This window comes from Elaeis guineensis, chromosome 13 (genome assembly GCF_000442705.2).
Source record: "Elaeis guineensis isolate ETL-2024a chromosome 13, EG11, whole genome shotgun sequence".
Taxonomy (NCBI): Eukaryota; Viridiplantae; Streptophyta; class Magnoliopsida; order Arecales; family Arecaceae; genus Elaeis; species Elaeis guineensis.
Genome location: NC_026005.2, coordinates 75,895,775 through 75,922,819, shown reverse-complemented (window position 1 = coordinate 75,922,819; position 27,045 = coordinate 75,895,775). Strand labels below are relative to the sequence as shown.

Sequence of the window (27,045 nt, the reverse complement as noted above, 5' to 3'; positions counted from 1 at the left end):
AATGAAGCACAAACAAAAGAATAAGAATAGGGCTGCAGTCGAAAAATGGTGCAACCTCAAGAACTAACAGCTATCCAGAATGTTTCTCAAAAATCAGCTTAACAGAACTAGATTCATATATCCTACTGGGCAGTTGATTAAATGAAAAGAAGGTAGATCAATACACAATATATGTTCATAGAATTTAGCCTTTTTTCTTTTCAGGATTTAGGATGATAGCAGCCTAGTCGAACATCTAAGTGGTGGCAGGATCAAATCCATGTCTCTTACAAAAACATGAGATTTTGCCAACTGAACCCAACTAGGTCAGTTGGCACCCTCCTAATTCATTAACAAAGTTCCATTAACAGTGAATTTTATTCAATCATCGGCCTCCAGGCTGAACTGAAGCAGTTCCTATTAACGGAGTCGATGTGTTGCAGTTGCTGAATCCTTCTCCTCCAGGTAAAGCTGAAACGCCAACACTCATAGGATCAACCACGAGATCTGGCATTGGAACAGCACCATCTAGTATCTGTATCACTTTCCTCATGCTAGGCCTAGCAGCTGGTGATCGGTCCGAGCAAAGCAGCCCCAGCTTCAACACTAGCTCGACTTCCTTGACTACGTATCGACCTTGCAATCTCCAGTCGCAACACCAAGAAGAGTTCCCCTTCGCCAATTCTTCATGACCCAGTCCACCAAAATCGTCTCCTCTTCTGGTGCTCTCGGTTCAATTGGCCTTCGACCACAAGCAACCTCTAGAAGGAAAGCTCCAAAAGCAAACACATCGGTGCTCGTAGTCACCTTCCCTCTCCTTGTAACTTCTGGTGCGAGATAGCCCATTGTTCCCACCGCAATGGTGCTTTTTGGATCAGCCCCATGGTCGTATAGCCTTGCGAGGCCAAAATCTCCTAGTTTACCATTCAATTCACCATCCAGCAATACATTGCTGGCTTTGATGTCTCGATGAATGATGACCTGCTCGCACTCTTCATGCAAATACAGGAGGCCTAGAGCGACACCTTTGATGATCTGAAGCCTTTGAGCCCAATCAAGGATGAATTTCTTTTGGTCGAACAGAAGCTTGTCGAGGCTGCCATTGGGCATGAAGTCATATACCAAAAGTAATTCCCCTTTGCGCCGGCAGTAACCCAGGAGCTGGACCAAGTTGCGATGCCGGAGCCGACCGATGCTCATGATCTCAGCTACAAACTCCCTCACTCCCTGCTTGGATTCATGGGAGACCCTTTTGACAGCAACTTCAGTATTAGAAGTAGGTAGTACCCCTTTATAGACCCTGCCAAAGCCTCCTACTCCAAGAAGGCCACTGTCTTCGAACCCATTGGTGGCTCTGTAGAGATCTCTGTATGAGAACCTATGAGATCCATATTCAAGCTCCCAGTCCTCCAGAATCTCTGCAAACTTGTTCTTCCTTCTCACAACAAAAAGAACCACAGCCGCAGTTATTAAGAGGAACACCACCACCAATATGGGAATCCAAATGGTCATACCCCTTGGCCTCTGTTTGGATTTGGTCCGAGGGAGATGTGGCAGCTTGGAGTAATCCAGTGGCTGAGCAATCCCATCCAACTTGAAGCTCCACCCCAAAACGTAGTGAGATGCTTGAACCGTGCCAGTGGATGCTGAGAAGCCCACATACATGTGGTCGAAGAATATGCTAGAAAGGTTGATATTTGAAGACAAGAGAGGATGATTTGGTTTAGGTGCTTTGAAAGGAGACAACGTCACATTAAGCTGCATTTCTTTACCATCATACTCTATCCAAACTTGCATCGGTTCGCCACTCATGAGTGTAAGGTTCTGAACTTATCATCATTTGTGAAATAGCCTGCATAATAGGAGTCGGTGGAAGTCAAGCTATCGATATCAATTCCTACATGATTGTCGTTGATGTCTTTGAATTCAGGGTTGAAAGATGTGTCGAGCTCAACCGCAACAATATGGTTTGATAAGTTGCCATTGTTGCTGGGGTTGAAGAGGCCCAAGTACTGACTGTGTGAGGCTCCAGAGAGATTTTTCGAAGGAGAGAGAACAAAGGCCATCCCCATGCCACCTAGTGGATATCCAGGGACGATTGCAAACACAAATGTCGTAGAGAAGGAGATGACATTACTGGTTTGAGAACTTTTGAAGAGGAGTGGAGTGGAATAGAAGGCATGGCCTGTCGCATGCATCGTAAGGTTGGTCAGTCTCAGGAGGCCATCGGGAGTTATAGATGCTACTCCATCGGAGCTTAGATTAGCACCTTGGAAGCCATTGAAGATAAATTCACCATCTATTGCGGCTGAAACTTTGAGGAAGAGAACACAGACCACCAGAGTCTCCAGAGAGATAACTGGCATCAGCTTCTTCCTATCTTCTTGTAGACTCATAATTCTTCTTTGTTAGGGGGAAAAGAGATCGGCAAGGAAAGAAGGTGGTGTTGGATATGAGATCCAGATGCTGGGTTGATAATGCCGTCTCTAAATTTGGACTTCAGACTTCAAAGCACACGCAGTACATTTGCATCAAAAGTCAGCACATTGCCGTAAAGAAACCTCAAAGATTGTCAGATTCTGACGTCTAGGTTGGTTAGCCACTGCAACACAATATCTGGGTGGTTAGGAAGGTGGCATAGCAAGGAGGGAAGAGCTTTGCTTTCTGGATGACCTCAGTATGATGGGAAAATGTTGCGACTTCTGTGCATACAATGTTTCCAAATCAAAATCAAGCAAGACTTTGGATGATGTTGTTTTGAAAAGATCAAAAGCGGCCAAATGATTATTATCATCATTATTATTATTATTATTTGCCTCAAATTTGTCTGGACTATGTGAGCAGTCTGGATACGGTTCTTTCTTTGGATTACCGAGGAGTAGGAAAGCGGCTCTCCAATAATTTGAGGGGCTTTGGTGGTTGGATGAATGACCAAAACGAAAGTTATTTGTTAAAAGAAGGGTAGATGAATTATCTAGGTTCTTTCAATTTTATTTAGCAATGCTCAACGGGAAGGAATAAGAGGAGGAGCCTCTTTCCAAATTGGAGAGGTTTGACCAGTTGGAGGGAGGAAATTTATGGACCCTGGGGACACATCTTAATCTGAGTTCAAAGCCTTTACCATTGCACTAATGGGAAGGGGAGTTAGGGCTGGAGGACGAGAGGCTAGGATTTTGCAATGAGGGAGTCCACATGGACGAAACGAATTGATCTGATGTACTGCTGAGCTGGTACACTGAGCGTAGGATATAATTTCTCCTCCCAGAAAGGCTATGGATCTTTTCGGGCAATTGCAGAGCTAACATAGGAAGGGTGGGACATGCTGGCTGAAAGGGAATAAGAGGTTAGGAACCTAGGTGTCACGCCTCCGATTCAAAATACTTATAAGAAAATTTTTTTTATAAGCATGCAAGATATTTTATAATGATATCATATACATAAAGCTAAATAAATTTTAATTTTTAATGATCAAACCTTAGTTCAAATAACAAATCAAAACTCAGTGTCAAAAGAAAAATAATTGTCCGATAAAGTTAATATTTAAAATAAAAATCTTGCATCAATTTTGAAAAAATCTTAAATCAAATAAGCTAACTCTATCTCTTCTCTTCTTCTTCTTCCTCATTTAGATCGAAACAGGGACGTGGTCCCCCTTCTTTCCCATCCAAATCCCCCATAGGATCTCGTCGGAACGACAAGTGGGAAGGTCCAACCCGGGGTGGTGCAACTACAACACCCAGTCTGGGTGCTCGCCGGCGGCGGATGGCACTGAATGGCACCGAATGGCTTCGGAAAAACCCAAAATAAGAATTCAAAATAGGGGATTCTTGATTCCAAAAATTTTTTCAAAAAAAAAAAAGAAATAAAATAGCAAAAATTCTAGTTTATAATCAAGTGGAGATTGAAGAGAGGATACCTTGCTCTTTGTGGAGGTTTTTAGGCCATGAATTCGTCGGCAAAAGCCTTCAATCTGAAAGCAAATAAACAGCAAAAAATTGAGAGAAAAAAAGAAGATAAAAGGGAAATTTCTTGTGATTAACGAAGGAGGAGGTGAGGGGCTTGGGTTTTATAGAAGAAAATTTATTTTTTACTCAGATTTCCTCTCCTTTCCATGGTGGGAAGAAGACTCTCAACAGGAGTCTTTTTCCTTCCGATATTCTCTGTTTTTTTCTTTTTTTTTTTCAATTGGGTTTGGGCTTTGGACTTGATTTTTCTCAATTGGGTTTGGGTCATAACATTCTTTACTCCTAAAAAAAATTTCATCCTCAAAATTTTTTGTACCTGTGGTCTTGAAGAGCTGGGGATATTTCTGCTTTATTTTTTCCTCTAATTTTCAAGTAGCTTCTCTTTCTGAATATCGACTCCACTGTACCTTGACATAGGGAATGTTGCGATGTCTTAGCACTTGTTCTTTACAGTCCACGATCCATACAGGATATTCTTCATATGATAGATCCTTTCTAGCTTGCAATGGTTCAAGTTCCACGATGTAACTTGGGTCTGATAAATATTTCTTCAACATTGAAACATGAAAAACATCATGTACTCTGACAAGTGAAGGTGGTAAGGCAAGTCTATAAGCCACCTCACCAAATCTTTCCAAAATCTCGAACGGGTCCACATATCTAGGATTCAATTTGCCAGGAATGCCAAATCTTGAGATTCTTTTTGAAGAAGATACTTTGAGAGATACATGATCACCAATTTGAAATTTTAATTTTTGTTTTCTGTTATCTGCATAACTTTTCTATCTATTTTGTGCTATTCGAAGTCGTTCTTTGATTAATTGAATCTTCTCGACTGCTTGTTGAATAAGTTTGGGACCCAATATTCTCCACTCGCCAATATCATCCCAATGAATTGGTGATCGACATCTTCTACCATATAATGTTTCATAAGGTGCCATACCAATGCTAGTCTGATAACTATTATTATAAGCAAACTCAATCAAAGGAAGATGCTCATCCCATGAACTTTTCATATCTAAAATATAGGTTCTCAACATATCTTCTAAGATTTGAATAGTTCTTTCTGACTGACCATCAGTCTGTAGATGAAAAGCTGTACTGAAATTCAGTTTTGTTTCTAATGCCTTGTGTAAGCTCTTCCAAAATTATGATACAAATCTGGTGTCTCGATCCGATATAATAGTCATTGAAATTTCATGTAGCCTTACAATTTTTTTCATATATAATTTTGCTAGTCTTCCCAAAGTAAACCCAACTCTAATTGGTAGAAAGTGTGCAGACTTTGTCAATTGATCCACAATCACTCAAGTTGCATTATTTTTACTTGGAGTCTTAGGTAATCTAATTACAAATTCCATCGTGATATGTTCTCACTTTCATATTGGAATATCGAGAGGTTGAAATAGGCCTGCGGGTCTCTGATATTCAGCTTTAACTTGTTGATATACCAAACGTTGAGCCACAAATTGAGCAATCTCTCTCTTTATATTATTCCACCAGTATATTTTCTTTAAGTATCTATACATCTTAGTACCTCCTGAATGGACTGTATAACCGATCTGATGGGCTTTCTGAAATATTTTTTGTTTGAGTATTGAATCATTGGGTATGTAAATTCTATTTTTGAACCTCAACAAACCATCATCATGTATCTTGAATTCAGATTGAACACCAGCTTCCACTGAATCCCTTATTTTCAATAATTATGGATCACCATTTTGGACAACTATAATTCTTTCAATGAGTGTTGGCTGAACCTTCATATTGGTTAATCATACTATTGAGTCATATATTCGAATATCTAATTTCAGTTTTTTTATATCCTTCAATAATTGACATTGATGTGTGATTATAATAGCCAAATTTTTCATAGATTTTCTACTAAGAGCATCAGCAATAACATTAGCTTTTCTGAGATGATAATGAATTGTTAAATCATAATCTTTCAACAGTTCTAACAACTTTTTCTGTCTCATGTTTAATTCCTTCTACATAAAAATATACTTCAAACTCTTATGATCAGTAAATACTTCACACTGCGCACCGTATAAATGATGTCTCCAAATTTTCAGGATAAAAATCACTGCAGCTAACTCCAAATCATGTGTTAGATAATTCTGTCTATATGGTTTCAATTGTCTTAAGACGTAAGCCACTACCTTGTCATACTGCATCAATACACAGCCAAGTCTCTTTTTAGATGCATCACTATATATTGTGAATCCTTCATTTTCTGTTGGTATAGTAAGGATAGGGGTTGAAACTAGTCATTGTTTTAACTCTTGAAAACTCTGTTCATAATCCTCGATCCACTTAAATTTAATCCCTTTTTGAGTAAGACGAGTCAAAGGTGCAGTTGTGCGGGAGAATCCTTCTACAAATCATCTGTAATAACCTATCATTCTCAGAAAGTTCTGAATCTCAAAAATATTTGTAGGTCTGTTCCACTGCACCACAGCTTTCACTTTTGTTGGATCCACAGAAATTCTATCTTTAGACATGATGTATCCTAAAAAGACTATTTTGTCCAACCAAAATTTATATTTCTTTAATTTGGCATAAAATTTTTCTTTTCTCAATATTTGTAGTACACTTCGTAAATATTCTTCATGCTCCAATTTGTTTCTTGAATGTACCAAGATATCATCAATAAATACGATAGCAAATTTATCATGATAGGATTTGAATATTCTGTTCATTAAATCCATGGAGGCCGCTGGAGCATTGGTTAACGTAAATGGCATCATTAAAAATTTATAATATCCATAATGAGTTCTAAATGCAGTCTTTAGTATGGCCTCTGCTTTGATTTTTTAACTGATGATATCCTGAACGAAGATCAATTTTAGAAAAACCTTGTGCACCTTGCAGCTGATCAAACAAATCATCGATTCAAGGTAGAGAATACTTATTTCTGATAGTGATCTTATTCAACTCTCTATAGTCGATACAAAGCCTCATACTACCATCTTTCTTTTTCATAAACAAGACTGGAGCTCCCCAAGTAGACACACTAGGTCTTATAAAATTTTTATCTAACAAATCCTGTAATTGATCTTTTAACTCCTTCAACTCCATGTGGGCCATTCGATAAGGAGCTTTAGAAATTAGACCGGTATTGGATGCCAACTCAATGGTAAATTCAATTTTTCTATCCGGTGGTAGTCTGGATAAATCATCAGTGAATATATCCAAAAATTTATTTACAATAAAAATATCCTGTAACCTTAATTCATCATATTCTGTATTCTTTATTGATACTAGATAATCTCTACATTCATTTCTTAGCAACTGTCTAGCTTGCATAAATGAAATAACACGTGGAGGGTGATTCCTGTACTTCCATCAAAATTGTATACTAATTCTCTCGGTATTTGAAAGTTCACTCTCTTTCCATGAGAATCCATAAAGGCATGATAAGTAGCAAGCCAATCCATTCCTAGAATGACATCAAAATCATGTATATCTAGGACCACCAAATTTATCGATAATTCTTTTTCTCCTATTCTGATACTACATGACTTGCACATGATTTTGGTACTCAAAATACCACCTACTGGTGTCTCAACATATAATTTAGTTTTCATAAGTTTACATACTATATCATGTTGTCTAATAAAAGTAGTGGATATAAAGGAATGTGTAGCATCAGAATCAAATAAAACAGAAGTATAAATACCAGATACAAGAATGATACCTGTCACCATAGCATTAGAGATCTGAGCATCTTGTTGTGTGAGTGCATAGATCCTTCCTTAAGTTTTTGGCTTTTGACCTCTATCATTTGTTTGTGTGGATCTATTCTCATTCCTCTGGGGGCAGTCTGCAATTTTATATCCCTTCTGTCCATAGCTAAAACAAGAACCAGTATTCCATTGGGCAATTAGAAGACTCATGCTCTCTTCGGCCACGTCTAGCCGTCTCATTCTCATGATTCTTATCATTTGCTTGCTTCTTTGCTAGACCCTTATTGTTCTGATTTCGTCCTTGAGTTCCACCAAACCTATTTCTCTTTTTCTGATTCCGTTCTCTCTCAGCATGTGCTTCATTAACTTTCCTCTCAATTATTAGAGCTTTATTCACAACTGAGGCATAAGTAGTTAACTCATAGGGTACAACTTATTTTTTAATTTTCGTCTTCAATCCCATTTCAAATTTATGTATTCTATCTTACTCAATTTCAACTAATCTTGGAACAAACTTGGCTAACTCCATGAATTTAGCTTCATACTCTGTAACGGATCTGTTTTTCTGTTTCAGATGAATGAATTCTTGCTCTTTCTATATTATGACACTTCAAGGAAAGTACTTGTCGAAGAATTCAGCTCGAAATCTCTTTCAAGTGAGTGGCATCCTATCATGTTCATATTTTTGTTCAAGTATACGTCATCAGTTGTATATCTCACATTGTAACAGATATGCTGTATAGCGGATCTTCTCATTATCATGGCATTTTTGCACGGTGAATGCCTTTTCCATCTCCATAATTCAATTATCAGCTTTCAGTGGCTCGATGGTCCCTTTGAAGGCTGGAGGAGCCAGCTTTTTAAACTCGACGATATTGTTTCTCTGCATTAGATGTTCTCCATATCCATGTGTCGGTGGAGGTTGTTGATGTGGCTGCGCATATTGTTGTTGAAGTAACTGTTGCTGTGTTTGAACTACTTCAATTAGAGTTTACATTAATTGAGTCATATTTGGCTCTTCCTGCACTGTCGGAGTATTTCCAATAGGGTCAATGATTTCCTCCTACTGAGATGTGCCGCTATTCAGTTGGAGAGTGTTATCTCCAAGTGAGTTTGATGTCCCTCCTACAGCTCCTTGAGTATTCTTCATTCGTCATGGAGGAATATTGACCTATGACAAATTAGGATGGTAACTTATCCTTAATAAAATTATAAACTTATTTAAGGTAGGTTAGATTATAATCATCATAAACTAACCTCCCAAATTTTTTAATATCTACCCATCACTCACTCATTCTATTCTACATGTCTTTATCTATTTACTTATGCTCTAATACTATATATATTGTCACGCCCCCGATTTAAGATTGTGAGTCGAAGGTCATGGCAACCGTCGCATACTCATAAGAAACTTTTCTTATAAATATGCAAAGCATCTCATCATGATATCATACATATAAAACTAAATAAATTTTAATTTTTAATGATCAAATCTTAGTTTAAATAACAAATCAAAACTCAGTGTCAAAAAAAAAAATAATTGTCTGACAAAGTTAACCCTTAAAATAAAAATCTTGCATCAATTTTGAGAAAATTCTAAATCAAATAAGCTAACTCCATCTCTAATCGCTCTCCTAATCGAAATTCTGCATCATGCTAATTTTTTAGATCTATAAAGAAAAAAATATAAAACTCATCATGAGCTAAATAGCCCAGTAAGCAGTGTATACCTTTAATTGAATAAATCAGACAATAATATTATGCATATCAGTTTACTGATAATAACATAATCAATATGTAAATTTATGAATTCATAATTTAATTCATCATACTATCAATCATATATAAATTTTTAATTCATCACAATTTCAAATTATGCTTATCATCTTAAGTTCATCAAATTTCTTAAGTTCTTCTTATCAATCATGAACTATGACCATATTTTTTCTGTGGCAAGGTCATAATATCGCGTATTTTCTTACAGTAGACTGTGAATCATCTGATAGTAAAATCTTTCGAAATCGCTGATCTTATTGGTGGTTTGTCGCTGGTCTCGCTGGTGACATGTCACTGGTCTCGCTGGCGACATAAACCCTCAGGATAAATCATTTGCCAACGTATATATCCCCATTGACGGGATCCTTTACATAGCCAAATTGTCAATTCATATTATCTTCCAATTCATATATTATTTCAATAATAATATAAATAAATGATATTTGAATCAATCAATCATATCATTCTTTAAGATCATACATCATCATAATAATTTTCAACAAATATCTTCAATCATAAATAATTTTCAACAAATATCTTCAATCATAAATAATTTTCAACAATTATCTTCAATCATAAATATTTTTTAATAATTATTTTTAATCACAAGCAAGCCATGAATTAATATAATTTAAATTTATAATTTATCAGATAAATTTAGTAAAAGTAAAACACTACTTACCTCAAAAGAAATCCAAACTAGAAATCCTAAGAATCCTGAAAATCCTTCTCTGAACCTGATATGCCAAATATCATATTTTTTAACAAAATTTTATCAAATTAAAAAAAATAAAAAATTTTAAAACCCAATGTCCTCACATGGATCGACTAGATGACAGCGTCCAGGATTTTTTGATTGATCCATAGAAACTCTTCTTGTATTTATTATTATTTTTATTATTATTATTATTTTTAAAATTCATCAATTTTCAAAAATTTAAGAGAGAGAGTAGAGAGAGGAAGTCTCTCTCTCCTTCTCTTTCTTTCTCTCTTTTTTTTCTTTTTCCTCTTCTTTTCTCCTTCTTTTCCATTTAGATCGAAACAGGGGACGTGGTCCCCCCTTCTTTCCCATCCAAATCCCCCACGGGATCTCACCAGAACGATGAGTGGGGAGGTCCCAACCCAGGGCAGCGCAACCGCGACACCCGATCTGGGTGCTCGCCGGCGACGGATGGCACTGAAAGGCATCGAAAAAATCCAAAATAAGAACTCAAAATCGGGGGTTCTTGATTCTGAAAATTTTCTCCAAAAAAAATAGAAATAAAATAGCAAAAGTTCTAGTTTATAATTAAGAGGAGATCGAGGAGAGAATACCTTGCTCTTTGTGGAGGTTTTTAGGCCATGAATTCATCAGCAAAAGCCTTCAATCCGTGAGCAAATAAACAACAAAAAATCAGAAGAGAAAAAGAAGATAAAAGAAAAATTTTTGGTGATTAATGAAGGAGGAGGCGAGGGGCTTGGGTTTTATAGAGGAATTTTTTTTTACTCAGATTTCCCTCTCCTTTCCACGATGGGAAGAAGACTCTCAACGGGAGTCTTCTTCTTCCCGATATCCTTTGTTTTTTTTTTTTTTAATTCGGCTCGGGTTTGGGGCTTGGGTCTTCTTAATTGGGCTTGGGTCATAATAATAGGTTTTTGCATTATGGATTTAATTCATATGATCAAGAGGCTGTTCTCTTTGTCTTGTCCCAAATTCGGGACATAACACGATCATGCTATCAAGGAATACAGCCCATAATAATACGAAGTCAATATCCATCTTTTTAAATATAATAACAGATACATCATAAATAAAAGTAATAATAAAGTTTAATTTAAATATTTAATTAAACCAAAACTGGTTCAGAGCTTCTAAATCCAAAAGCAAATATCAACCCAATTCTCAAGATTCATAAATAAATAACGACAAGTCTATGATCATAAAATAAACTAAACTTCTACTATAAAATTTTCAAGCTTGCTTTGTAGATTCTCAAGTCTGAATTTTCTTCACTGGTCCTAACCTTATTCCTCTATACAAGAACAGAAAATAAAAAGAATATGAGCTACACTAGCCAGTAAGTAGAACTTGCACTTTCTTATCAGATTAAGCATAAGTTTTCAATGATAATGTAATATTTAAAAAATAACAGATAATACAAAATAAGTATTTCATAGAATATATAATAAAATCAGTTATAAATCAATCATACATGCATAAATCATAAAAATTTCATAAACATATTTCATAAATTATTTTTGTCATGTGTCCATATCATGTTTCTAAATTTTGCTCACAGATATTCATGCTATAGTCACTTGATACCCATGACAGGATTAGTATTCTTAATTAACAAGTTCATGTTGTGGAAAAAATTTAGTGCAGGGGTAAAATGGTAATTTTAAAACTTTTTCAAAATTACTATTTTACAGTGAAAATTATTAATTAATCTAATTAATTAATAAAAATTTATCCTACACTAGGATGTAAATATGATATATAGCATGCATGCATTTTAAATTTGAAATTCGAATTTGAACAGTAAACACTTTACTGTAATGTGTTCAGAATACAATACCTTTGTGCGGGTAGTAGATCGCCGTAATCTAATCACCGTCGGAAGAGTCTGATCATCGTGATACAGTCCCATAGTATGTCTGACCTTTGCGGATCGTCCACACGAAGCTTTCGATCTGATCGACTCCTCACGAGTGCTAGCTCGTTGTAGAGCCCTTTCGATGGCCGATGCTGATCGAACTCTTTCTATCGATGTTTGTCGATTTTTTGGATGCTCTAGATCATCAGTAGACGTGCTTGAGAGGATGTTGAAGATCTCTCTAAAATTTGGTGGGCTCACGACACTCGTAGCTCACCTTCTCATTTTCCGAACTCCAGGCTGAAACCCTGAAGAACTCACTGAAACTCTGTGCACACTTTTTCTTTTTTTTCGTTCTTTTTCTCTCGGAAGGATATAGACATTCACCTTGCACACAAGGATTCCTCATGCCCAATTTTTTTTTTCAAAATTTTTCTTGCACACGCCCCACTCTTCTCCTCCTTTTAAAACAATGTCAAATGTCTTATCCACGTGAGAGGATAAAGATGAGTAATTGCACATTTGAATTCAAATCAAATTTTAAATTCAAATGAAAACTAATTTATCCATATCCACTAAGGGCATGAGAAGAGGAGGGCGTGGCTTAATTTGTGCATGAGTGATTTCATGAGAAACATTTTTTCGTGTAATAAATGGGGCGCTAAAAGAGGATAAGGTCAAGGTGCTAAGATTGGTTTCTCATTCAAATTCAAACTTTGTTTTGAATTTGAATGGCCAACCAATCATCCTTATCCACTCATTTGGCGCATTAAAATAGGGCGTGAGGAGGGCTTTGCATGAGAAAAAATTCATGAGAACTTCCTTCTCGTGAATTCAAATGGGCGCAGTGGAAGTGAGGTGGCGCAGGGAGAATGGGTCAAGGTGGTTTCATTATTTAAACCAACCTAATTGAACCAAATAAGTTAGGCCCAATTAGACTAATTTAAACCCAACTAAATTAGGCTTAATTAGACTCAATAAAATCCTAATCAAATCAGAAATTGATTAAGCCCAACCCCTGATCAAATCAGGGACCAAACCATCTTGACGATTAGGTCAACTCTTAACCTAATCTGGTCAAACCCAACTGAATCCAATTCAATTGGACTTGATCCAAAAATAATTACTCAATCAAATTGAGTTAATTAGCAATCAAATCACTAATTAAATCTCTCATAAATATTGAGTCCAAATCCGATGGATAATCGGCATCAGAATTCATCGATATGTAACCCTGATCGAAGAGTCCCAAACCAGTGGGACTCTTGACCCCGATACCCAAAATGTGTGGGATTCATGATCAGAGAATCCTGATTCTCGATCACAGAGTCCCAGACACGTAGGACTCATAGTCTATAAGTATTAGGACTCTTTATTAGCCATCAGATCAGATAGGAACCTCTAATGTGTGTGACCCCATAGGTTCGAACCTAAGCCGGTAGCACAGGAACCAATTTCTGTACTAATCGAAGTGACCATCTAGCAATGGTACCTAATGATCGGATAAATCAAATAGTCACAATCGCAACACTCAGAACCTACGTGAATATGGTTACTGTATAATTCATCCTTTTGACCTCTGTGTTTAGGACGACTCAGGGTTAAACTGTCCATCCTGATTAGATCATCCGAATCGTGCTCAACTCAAACAGTCTTGTGACTCCTCACAAAGACTACCCTGGCCAAAGTTTTGCGAAATTAAAACACGACTGTACACAGCTCCTAAACTGGAGTGGTCAATCCCATCTTGACACACGCACCGACAAGTCAAGTACTTGACTACACCCAGCAGCCTTCCGTCACTGAATTAGAAATTCAGGTAGTCCAGTGCCTAAGTGCAGTGAGTTGCTTGTAAGTCACCATGGCGGTCTCAGGTCGGAGGGATATTTATACCCATATTCCATCGGAGCAAATCTTGACAGCAAAAATAGCTCTGGAGTCGGTCACGTTCAGTGCAGATGTACCCTTACATCTCACCTGTATGCCATACTAGTGTCTCCACATTCATTTGGTCGCGAACAGATTTAAGGACTAAACGACAAATTCTCCTTTGTCGAGTCTAAATAGTCCTAAGGACTTCACCACAACATAAAAGTTCATTAGAAGATGAAATATTTTATGATGAAAAATACCAAAATAATTTTTATTAATTCATAATTCTTGTACATATACAAAAATGAGCACAACCATCAACAGACTGACGATTGGCTTTGGAACACTATTCCCAACAATCTCCCACTTGGCCTAAAGCCAATCGATGCAGTATCTAATACCCATCTTCGACTTGTAGTCATCGAACTCCTTCACCGCAATGGCTTTAGTGAATGGGTCGGTCAGGTTCTCCTTTCCGTCAATCTTTTGAAGGTCGACGTCACCTCGATCCATAATTTCTCGGATGAGATGGTAGCGGCGCAGAATATGCTTCGTCCGCTGGTGTGCCTTGGGTTCCTTCGCCTGAGCAATGGCTCCAGAGCTATCACAGTAGAGCAGAACTGGACCAACAAGGGAGGGTGCTACTCCGAGCTCGGTGATGAATTTTCTCAGCCACACCGCTTCTTTGGCAGCATCTGATGCAGTGACATACTCTGCCTCGCAAATTGAATTAGCCACTGTGTGTTGCTTGGAACTCTTCCAGCAGATAGCCCCACCATTAAGGATAAAAATAAATTCTGACATATTTTTGCTATCATCGTGATCAGACTGAAAAGTAGAGCCTGTAAACCCTATTAGTCTCAAGTCCGATTCACCATAAACAAGCCACTGGTCCTTAGTATTTCTTAAATACTTCAAGATGATTTTAACAACCTTCCAGTGATTCTCCCCTAGATCAGATTGGTATCTACTCACTACCCCTAGTGAGTATGCCACATCTGATCGTGTACATGTCATGGCGTACATGATAGATCCCACTGCCGAAGTATATGAAATTTTACCCATACGCTCTCTCTCTTGAGGTGTTGTCGGACAATCCCTCTTCGAGAGAGAAATTCCATGGTCTATCGGTAGATAGCCTTTCCTAGAATTCTCCATGCTGAACCTCTTCAGTATAGTATCTATGTACGTAGATTGGGATAAACCAAGCAACCTTTTAGATCTATCCCTATAAATCCTCATTCCTAGGATGTAGGAAGCTTCTTCCAGATCCTTCATGGAGAACTGTGACGACAGCCAAACCTTTATTCCCTGTAATGCAGGGACATCATTTTCGATTAAGAGAATATCATCCACATACAATACAAAAAATATCACTACTGGACCATTAGTCCACTTATAAATGCAGGGCTCTTCTCCATTCTTAATGAAGCCATACGTCTTGATCGTCCTATCAAAATGTATGTTCCAACTCCGGGATGCCTACTTAAGTCCATAAATGGACCTCTATAGTCTGCACACCTTAGACTCATCAGTGAATGTGAATCCTTCAGGTTGTATCATATACACCTCTTCATCCAGCTCTCCATTTAGGAAAGTTGTCTTCACATCCATTTGCCAGATTTTATAGTCCAGATGGACAGCTATTGCAAGCATAATCTGAATGAATTTGAGCATTATCACAGGAGAAAACGTCTCGTCATAGTCTATACCATAACGTTGATGATATTCCTTGACAACCAGACGGGCTTTATAGGTTTCCATCTTTCCATCTGCGCCCCTCTTCCTCTTGAAGACCCACTTACACCCTATGGGTTTTACTCCTTCGGGTGGGTCAACCAATATCCACACATCGTTGACCTTCATGGACTCCATTTCGAATTTCATGGCCTCTAGCCATTTCTCAGAGTCGGATCTCTGCATTGCATCCATGTAGGTGATCGAATTCTCATCATTTTCATCAAGTTCGATAGGATCGTCGTCCCGGACCAAGAAATCATAGTATCTGTCTGGTTGATGTGGTACTCTATCAGATCGCCTTAAGGGTGCTTGATCAATGGGCTCCAGATCTGATCTAATCAAATCCGGTTCAGCAGCTTGCGTCGGATTTTTCACCTGTCGAATTTCATCAAGTTCGATCTTAGAGGCAACAGTCCCTTCACCAAGAAATTCTCTTTCCAAAAAGATTATCTTAAGACTGACAAACACTTTTTGCTCATCAGCTAGGTAGAAGTAATACCCTTTGGTCTCTTTTGGGTATCTTATAAAATTATACTTGTCAGACCTAGGTCCAAACTTGTCCGTAATTAAACGTTTAACATAAGCCGGACACCCTCAAACCCTAAAGTGCGAGAGTACTGGCTTACGTCCTATCCATATCTCATATGGCATTTTGGTTACAGACTTACTCGGAACCCTATTTAGAAGGTAACAAGCCGATTCGAGTGCATACCCAAAGAGAGATCGACAGACCAGTAAACCCCATCATGGATCAAACCATGTCCAACAAGGTCCGATTCCTCCTTTCAGACACATCATTATGTTGTGGTGTTCCAGGAGGTATCTACTGAGAGAGAATCCATTCTCTCCAAGATATGTCAGAAAATCATTGGAAAGGTATTCACCTCCTCGATCAGATCGAAGAGTTTTAATACACTTTTCAGTTTATTTTTCTACCTCATTTCAGAATAGTTTGAACATTTCAAACGACTCCGACTTATGCTTCATTAAATAGACATACCCATACCTCGATAGGTCGTCTGTGAAGGTTATGAAGTAGAAATATCCACCTCTTGCACTTGAGCTCATGGGTTCACATACATCAGAATGTACCAGAGCCAAGAGTTCTCCAGCTCGCTCACCTTTTCCAATAAAAGGTGACTTGGTTATTTTACCAAGAAGACAGGACTCACAGGTTGGAAGTGATTCATAATCACCTACTTCAAGAATTCCTTCTTGAGCCAACCTGTTTATCCTATTCTTATTGATATGACCTAGCCTACAGTGCCAAAGGTAGATTTTTGACACATTATCTATTCTAGGACGTTTATCAGAGGTTTGAACCACATTAACAGGTTGTGATAGAAAGTAAATTTTATTATTAAGTTATCCAACAAACATTGTAACACCATTCAAAATGATATAGCAAAATTTTCTTTTATTAAAAATTGATAACCGTTCATGGCCAAAAGGCCTACAGAAATAATATTTAATAAAAAGCTTGGACAATAGTGACATTCACTCAGAATTATTTTTTGAGAATTGATTACAAGATTCATGATTCCTAATGCTAGAACTAGAACTTTGCTTCCATCTCCAACGTTCAGGAATCTCTCACCTTCATCAAATCTCCTACCGATCTGCAGACCCTGCATCGAATTGCAAATATGATAAGGGCTTCCGGTATCCAATACCCAGGCAGTAGTATCACAAATGGAAAAGTTACAAGGTATTATCATATAAGTACCTTGCTTATTCTTTGACCTGTTCGGATCCAGTGAGGCAATGTATAGAGGACAGTTCCTCTTCCAGTGCCCCTGCTTCTTGCAAAAGAAGCACTCCGCCTGGCTCTGGTCAGGCTTGCGCTTCTTGGTCTGATCCTGTGCAGACGTCCTAGCATGCAGCTGCACCTTCTTATTCTTCTTCTTCTTGTTCTTCTTCCCTTTCTTAAAGGGTCGATGACCAGAAGAAGACCCTCCCACAACATTCACCGACTCTTTATGGAGCTAGTGATCCTTCTCAAAGTTCTGTAGCCCCGTGATAGTTCACTGCAGGCTTTGTCATTCAAAAATGAGTAAGGAAGGGAAGGAAGGACTTGGGCAGAGAATTAAGGATCGCATCCTTACCGAGCTGCTCGTGCAGGAGAAAATCCAATTTACTTAGGCTCTCAATCATTTCGATCATGTACAGTACATAATCAGTGACTGAGGCTCCATCCCTCATCTGAGCATTGAAAATGGCACAACTAGTTTTGTACCTTTCAACGTCGTCAAACGTGCCAAAAGAGTCATTCAATATTTAAAGCATCTCCTATGGCTGGACGTTCTCAAACCTGCGGCTGAACTCATCATTCATTGCCGCCAGCATTATGCACCGGACGGTGGTGCGGTCGTTGAGCCACTTTTGAAGTATCTCGGACCGTCCCTCTAGCGTTCAGGGCTGGCTCCTTAGGTGCCGGATCCGTTACTACATAAAGGATTCGCTCATGCTCAAGGACGATTTTTAATTTTCGATACCAGCTATCGAAATTAGGTTCCATGAGCTTGTCATTATCTAATAATGATCGGAGCGACAGGATAGTGGCCATAGCTACATAAAGGAAAATCAGACCTCTATTAGTACATAAATTATTAATACTAAAGACTTGGACTTTAGTCTAAAGTTTCTCCTAATATTTTTACGAACTGGTAGCCTCAACCTCCAATTCGAGAATTACTTTAATTCTTTAGTGGGTACTAGAATCCACACAGACTACACACGAGCCCAATTTTGGTTGGTCAACCCATGTGCATCTATGGGTAGGTTCATAACCAGTTGTTTCTGTAAACAACTTCTAGTAATTGATTTTGCCCTAGAACCTAATCAGTAGGCTTTGGTCTCCACTGAAAAGATCTGGTTAGGTCCAACCATTAACATGACTTGATTTGGTGAATCAGATCAATAATGATCAGGCCCGACTTTGGTCGATCAACCTGACCACCATCAGAAAGACTCAAACTAAATTATCATATTATGAATGATAATTCCATTAGTCAATAAGCACCAGGCCTTTGGGCCTCCAATGATTATTAAACTAATAGACTCATTATCACTCACTTAATGGGAGGCTATGACTTAGTTATCACTATAACTTAATCATTTTTAGGACCTAATAATTTTTGAGGATTTTATTAAAGAATAGATGAGAAAAAAATATCCAACCAATTTCAATCCTCCTACTGACTTCACCAAGTCAGACTAAAAAAGATTTACTTAAAGCTGGCATTAGGAGCACCTAAATCAGTCAAACTGATTTACCTAATGGCATGGGTGAGCCTTAATCACCAAGTGATCTAATTAAAACCTAATTCACCAGGTTGGCCAGGTAAGTGAGATCAGTGGTAGGGATAATCCATTAACTCGTCAGAGATCGAATCACTACGAGTAGCTCCCGCTTAAAAATCACTGGTCAAACTGCCAAACTTACCTTAGACACCAACCGGTTCATTAGTTTTAATTTGATCAACTTAGTAAATAGGGTTCCACCGTGTAGCCATGAATTAAGTCCATCTTGATCTAGTTAAAGACATGGACCCATTCAACTACAACTATTGGAGTTGAGACTAGAGTATCCTTGACTTAATCTAATTCAACTTTTGATTAGATTTGACCAATTACTCTAATTGAGTCCATTTCTTTAAGCTAACCTTAGGTCTAACCCAATTATGGACCTAATCCATCTAACCCATTGATCCACAAGTTTATTCAATTGTCTTAGGTCTTAATTCACAATTCTAGACCTACTAGACAATACTTAATTCTTTTAATTAAGTATTTGGGCTGATGGGTCAGGATTTGGCATTTCAAAAATAATTTTCAAATTTGAAAGGTTTTATTTTTGTTCACCAAATATGTTGACTTATTACACAAATATATCAGCACATTTCATAAATAGCAATCCTATTGCTAATTACATAACAGAAAATAACTCAATCAAAATAAATCATGAATATTCCTTTCGCTACTTCATCTGCATGGGATAAATTGCATCGGCACCCCTACCGCCATAGGAGACCCCATCGAATGGGAAGAGAAGGCCTTTAAACCCTACTTTTCTCCTATAACCGGACGGCCATGGCAACCAACCCAATTCGATTACTTGCTACTTGGATCAAGTATATCTAAATATACCAATTTTAAAATTTAAATTTTAAATTTTGAATTTCAAATTTCAAACAAATTTTAAATTTTAATTTCAAATTTTTGAATTTTAAATTTTGAATTTTAAATTTTGAACTTAAAATTTGAAATTTTAATCAAATTTTAAATTTTAAATTTTTAAATTTCAAATTTTAAATTTTAAATTTTGAATTTTAAATTTCAAAATTCAAATTTTAAATTTTGAGTTTCAAATTTTTGAATTTTGAATTTCGAACAACTTTCAAAATTCAAATTTTAAATTTTAAATTTAAACTTTTAGATTACAACTTAATCTATGCATGCAAATATATATATCATATCTAAGAACCCGCTCTGATACCATTTGTGAGAAAAATTTAGTGCAGGGGTAAAATGGTAATTTTAATTTTTAAAAAAAATTATTATTTTATAATAAAAATTATTAATTAATCTAATTAATTAATAAGAATTTATCCTACACTAGGATCTAAATATGATATATAGCATGCATGCATTTTAAATTTGAAATTCGAATTTGAACAGTAAACACTTTACTGTAATGTGTTCAGAACACAATACTTTTGTGCGGATAGTAGATCGCCATAATCTGATCACCATCGGGAGAGTCTGATTATTGTGATGCAGTCACACAACGTGTCTGGCCTCTGCGGATCATCCACATGAAGCTTCCGGTCTGATCGACTCCTCATGAGTGCTAGCTCGTTGTAGAGTCTTTTCGACGGTCGATGCTGATCGAACTCCTTCGATCGATATCTATCAATTCTTTGGATGCTCCAGATTATCAACAGACGTGCTTGAGAGGATGTTGAAGATTTTTCTAAAATTTGGTGGGCTTACGATACTCGTAGCTCACCTTCTCACTTCTCGAACTCCAGGTTGAAACCCTGAAGAACTCACTGAAACCCTGCGCACACTTTTTCTTTCTTTTCTTTCTTTTTCTCTCGGAAGGATATAGACCTTCACCTTGCACACAAGGATTCCTCACGCCCAGATTTTCTCTCCAAAATTTTTTTTGCACACACCCCACTCTTCTCCTCCTTTTAAAATAATGTCAAATGTCTTATCCACGTGAGAGGATAAAGATGAGTAATTGCACATTTAAATTCAAATCAAATTTTGAATTCAAATAGAAATCAATTTATCCCTATCCACTAAGGGTGTGAGAAGAGGAGAGTGTGGCTTAATTTGTGCATGAGTGATTTCATGAGAAATATTTTTTCATGTAATAAATGGGGTGCTAAAAGAGGATAAGGTCAAGGCGCTAAGATTGGTTGCTCATTCAAATTCAAACTTTGTTTTGAATTTGAATGGCCAACCAATCATCCTTATCCACTCATTTGGTGCATTAAAGTAGGGCATGAGGAGGGCTTTGCGTGAGGAAAAATTTATGAGAACTTCCTTCTCGTGAATTCAAATGGGCATAGTGGAAGTGAGGTGGCGCAGGGAGAATGGGTCAAGGTGTTTCATTATTTAAACCAACCTAATTGAACCAAATAAGTTAAGCCCAATTAGACTAATTTAAACCCAACTAAATTAGGCTTAATTAGATTTAATAAAATTTTAATCAAATCAGGAATTGATTAAGCCCAACCTCTGATCAAATCAGGGACCAAGCCATCTCGATGATTAGGTCAACTTTTAACCTAATCGGGTCAAACCCAACTGAATCCAATTCAATTGGACTTGATCCAAAAATAATTACTCAATCAAATTGAGTTAATTAGAAATTAAATCACTAATTAAACCTCTCATAAATATTGAGTCTAAATCCGATGGGTAATCGGGCATCAGAATTCATCGATATGTAATCCTGATCGAAGAGTCCCAAACTAGTGGGACTCTTGACCTCGGTAGCCAAAATGTGTGGGACTCATGATCAGAGAATCCTGATTCTCAATCACAGAGTCTCAGACACGTAGGACTCATAGTCCACAAGCATTAGGACTCTTCATCAGCCATCAGATCAGATAGGAACCTCTAATGTGTGTGACCCTGCAGGTTCGAACCTAAGCCGGTAGCACCGAAACCAATTCCTGTACTAATCGAAGTGACCATCTAGCAATGATACTCGATGATCGAATAGGTTGAATAGTCGCAATCACAACACTCAGAACCTACGTGAATATGATTACTGTATAATTCATCCTTTTGACCTCTGTATTTAGGACGACTCAGGATTAAACTGTCCACCCTGATTAGATCATCCGAATCGTGCTCAACTCAAACAGTCCTGTGACTTCTCACAAAGACTATCCTGGCCAAGGTTTTGCTAAATTGAAACACGACTGTACACAGCTCCTAAACTGAAGTGATCAATCCCATCTTGACACATGCACCGACAAGTCAAGTACTTGACTACACCCAACAGCCTTCCGTCACTGAATTAGAAATTTAGGTAGTCCAGTGCCTAAGTGCAGTGAGTTGCTTGCAAGTAACCATGGCGGTCTCAGGTCAGAAAAATATTTATACCCATATTCCATCGTAGCAAATCTTGACAGCAAAAATAGCTCCGGAGTCAGTCACGTTCAGTGCAGATGTACCCTTACATCTCACCTGTATGCCATATCAGTGTCTCCACACTCATTGGTTAAGAGGACAACCAACCTATATGGCACACAACGACCTATGCTTGATAAATATTGTCGTCCTTGGTAACAACGTATCATTTGATCGCGAACAGATTTAAGGACTAAACGACAAATCCTCCTTTGTCGAGTCTAAATAGTCTTAAGGACTTCACCACAATATAGGAGTTCATTAAAAGATGAAACATTTTGTGATGAAAAATACCAAAATAATTTTTATTGATTCATAATTCATATACATATACAAAAATGAGCACAACCGTCAACAGGCTGACGATTGACTTTGGGACACTATTCCCAACACATGTTTTATATGCCAACTTTATACCTGCTGATAGGGCCTGTGTTCTTATAGATGCTAGCTTCGGATGTCGACCTTCCTATAGAGATTCATTCATAACTATATGAGAGTCTTTAAAATTTTTATATCTTTTTTTTAAAAAAATATACATATACATAGATAGAAAAATAGTAAAATTCATACCTCATAATCATGCTATTTTCATAAAACACATTTATGGAATCAATGCTCATAATAAAACATGCTTTTTCATATCACATATGCTGATCTTTATTTTATGAAAAATATGATTTCATCAATAATAATTCTTTGTATGAAAAATATGACTATTAAAAATAAATAAGGAGTGTAAAATTCACTTACTTCGATCGTCCTAGATCTTTAGTCTTTCTTAAATGAATCAGATAACTCTATTTAAAATATTAAATCATGATCAATTTTTATTTCATATATTCAATAAAATTAAATAACAAAAGAAAGTGATTGATCGGATGATCAATTCGATAGACCATCTGAACACTAAATCGATTAGGAGTCATTTCGTTGAGGTCAATATGAATCCCTAAAAGAGGAAAAAATGGCTCGATACAAGATCTATAGATCCTTTTTAAAAAGAGAATGGAGGAGAGAGAATTTTAGAGAGAGAAAAAGATAGAAAAAAAATTTTAGAGAGAGAAAAAAAGGAGAGAGAAAATTCTCCCTTTTTTTTTCTCCATTTTTTCTTTTTCTTCCCTTCTTTTTTTCTTTCTTTTTTTTTCTTCTTTCTTTCTTGTTCTTTGGCCGAACAAGAGGGGACCAGAGGGATGTTTGCTTGTGATCCAACGAGATGCGACAGTAAGGCCGATGGTCCGACGGTGACAAGTGGCAACTGATGGTGGTGGAGCCAGAGATAGCCGACGGTGAGGTTCGACCGATGAGAATGTAGAAGAAATCGAAAAAATAGGAGACCGCCCTCCTTTTCTTAAATTTCTCTGATCATTGGTCGATCACCGATGGCCATGATCTTCAGAAAAGATAGGTAGAGAGGTAGGGGTCTAAACCTAGAGGTGTGGCACCATGGGCGACGGCGCTGGTGGCTGAAAAAGAGAGTTAGATGGCTTAGCCGAACAGAGCAAAACAGGGTCTTGTTCTTTTATGAATGTTCTGACGAACCCGACGGTCGGTGAGGGTGCGCCATGCCATGGGAAGGAGGGGAAGGAAGAGAGAAAGAAGGGCCGGGGCGTACTATCGACTCCAGTGAGGTTTTCGATGAGAATTTAAGGCAAACTCAAGGAGGGCATGGACAGCTTCAATTGGAAAATCTGAAAGGAGGAAGAGGAAGAATTGGTGCTCATCGTAGCCGGCTATGGAGGAGGAAGGGAGGATTTTGTAGGCTCTTCCTAGGATTTCTTTTGCCCTAGGAGTCCTTGATCTAGTCGAGCAAGGGGAGGAAGAAGAAGACTCCCGTTGGGAGTCTTCATTCAATTTTTTTTTCTCTGAGGGCTTGATGGGCCAAAATCGAGTGGACTTGATTTTTAGAATAGGATATTACATTCTACCCCGTTAAAAAAAGTTTCATCCTCGAAACTTAGAATACCTTCATTATCAAACAAGTGAGAATATCTTGACTTCATCATCTTCAAGCTCTCACATAGCCTCTCTCTCTTCATGATTGCTCCAATAGATCTTTACATATGGAATTATGCGCTGCCTTAGGACTTGCTCTTGTCGATCAATAATTTGAAGGAGAAACTCTTCATAGGTTAAGTCTTCATGAACTTGCAATAGCTCATACTTTACTACATTATTCCATTTCTATAATAGGACAGTAGTATAGTTAATAATTTTTATCTTTTTTTATTTAATTAAGTCAGAATCTTACTATACATGATCTAACTATCCACTGCTAGATTTTAAGTTCTATCCATGATCAAACCTATAGCTCTGATACCATAAAATGTCACGCCTCAAATCTGAGACATAACATGACCATGCTATCAAGGGATATAGTCTATGATAACACGAAACCAATATTCATCTTCTTAAATATAATAACAGATACATCATAAATAAAAGTAATAATAAAGTTCAATTCAAATGTTTAATTAAACCAAAATTGGTTTAGAGCTTCTAAATCCAAAAGCAAATATCAACCCAAGTCTCAAGATTCAAAAATAAATAACTACAAGTCCATGATCATAAAATAAACTAAATTTGTACTACAAAATTTTTAAGCTTGCTTCGTAAATTTTTAAGCCTGGATTTTCTTCGATGATCCTAACCTTATGCCTCTGTACAAGAAAAAAAATAAAAAGAATATGCTCTACATTAGCCCGATAAGTAGAACTTGCGCTTCCTTATCGGATCAAGCATAAATTTTTTATGATAATGTAATATTTAAAAAATAATAGATAATATAAACTAAAATATTTCATAGAACATATAATAAAATCAGTTATAAATCAATCATGCATGCATAAATCATGAACGTTTAATAAACATATTTCGTAAATCATTCTTGTCATGTGTCCATATCATGTTTTTAAATCTTACTCACAGATATTCGTGCTATGGTCACTTTATACTCATGACAGGATCAGTATTCTTAATCGACAAGTTTATGTTTTATATGCCAACTTTATACTCGCTGGTAGAGCCTGTGTTCTTATGGATGCTAGCTCTGGATGACACTTTCCCATAGAAAATTCATTCATAGCTATCTGAGAGCCTTTGAAATCTTTATATCTTTTTTTCTTAAAACATACATATACATAGGTAAAAAAATAATAAAATTCATAAAACATAATCATGTATTTTCATAAAATATATTCATGAAATCAATGCTCATAATAAAACATGCTTTTTCATATCACATATACTGATCCTTATTTTATAAAAAATATGATTTCATCAACAATAATTTTTTATATAAAAAATATGATTATTAAAAATAAATAAAGAGCATAAGATCTACTTACTTCGATCGTCCTAGATCTTTATTCTTTCTTAAATTAATCAGATAATCTTATTTAAAATATTAAATCATGATCAATTTTATTCCATATATTCAATAAAATTAAATAACAAAAGAAAGTGATTGACTGGATAACCAGTTCAATAGACCATCCGGACACTAAATCGATTAAGAGCCATCTCGCTGAGGTCAACATGAATCTTTAAAAGAGAAAAAGATGGCCTGATACAAGATCTATATGTCTTTCTTAGAGAAAAATTTTAGAGAGAGAAAGAAAGAGAGAGAAAGAGAGAAAAAGAAGAGAGAGAGAAAAGAAAAAAAATCCTCTCTCCCCCCCCCTTTTTGTTTGTTTTTCTTCTTGTTCTTTTTCTTCCCTTCTTCTTTTTTTCTTTCTTTTCTTTTCTTCTTTCTTTCCTCTTCTTTGGTTGAACGGAGGGGACCAGAGGGACGTTTGCCCGTGATTCGACGGGATGCGATGGCAAGATCGGTGGTCCAGCAGTGACCGACGGCGGTGGAGCCAGAGATGGCTGACGGCGAGGTTTGGCCAGTGAGAATTTAAAAGAAATCGAAAAAACAGGGGACCGCCCCCCTTTCCTTGAATTTCTCTGGTCATTGGCTGATCACCAGCAGCCATGATCTTCAAAGAAGATAGGTAGAGAGATGGGGGTCCAAACCTAAGGGTGTGGCACCATGGGCAGCGATGCTGGTGGTCGAAAAAGGGAAGGAGATGGCTCGGCCAAATAGAGCAAAACAGGATCTTATTTTTTTATGAATTTTTCGATGAACCCGACAGCCGGCGAGGGTGCGCTATGCCATGGGAAGAAGGGGAAGGAAGAGAGGAAGGAGGACCGGGGCTTACCTCCGACTCCGGTGAGAATTTGAGGCAAACCCAAGGAGGGCTTGGACGGCTTCAATGAAAAAATCTGAAAGGAAGAAGAGGAAGAAATCGGTGTTCATCGTGGCCGGCTATAGAGGAGGAAGGTTGGATTTTATAGGCTCTTCCTAGGGTTCCTAGTTGTCTTAAGAGTTTTTGATCTAGTCGGGCAAGGGGAGGAAGAAGAAGACTCCCTTCATTCAAATTTTTTTTTTCTCCGTAGGCTTGATAGGCCAAAATCAAGTAGGCTTGATTTTTAGAACAGGATATTATTATCTTCTTGGAACCATCTTGCTAGGGACAAGGATTTCACAGCTGTAAAGACTTTCTGCAGGAATATTAGAGTTCAATTTGCGAGTTATCTTGTACTTCTTTCGGGTTTATTTCTCTTAACTTGCAATGAACTCCTTCAGACACACTGTGCCTATTGATACCTCAAAGAAAAGGAAAAAAAAAAAGAAGAGCACTTGTGCGTTGTTATGCGCAGTTCAGCCCAGCTTCAGGGCTGGTTCAGCAGAGGACAAGCTGTCACGCCCCGATCCGAGATTGTGAATCGAGGGTCGCGGCAACCGCCGCA

The 27,045-nt window shown here is 37.3% G+C and overlaps 1 protein-coding gene across 1 annotated transcript; it reads right to left on the bottom strand.

Annotated features, from left to right (window-relative positions):
* Positions 1-266: 266 nt before the first annotated feature.
* Positions 267-2,611, bottom strand: LOC105055956 (L-type lectin-domain containing receptor kinase SIT2-like). Its single transcript, XM_010937998.4, is given in 3 exon segments — positions 267-633; positions 636-1,805; positions 1,808-2,611. Coding segments are annotated over 3 exon segments (2,007 nt in total). The 5' UTR covers positions 2,376-2,611; the 3' UTR covers positions 267-364.
* Between the last annotated feature and the right edge of the window lie 24,434 nt (positions 2,612-27,045).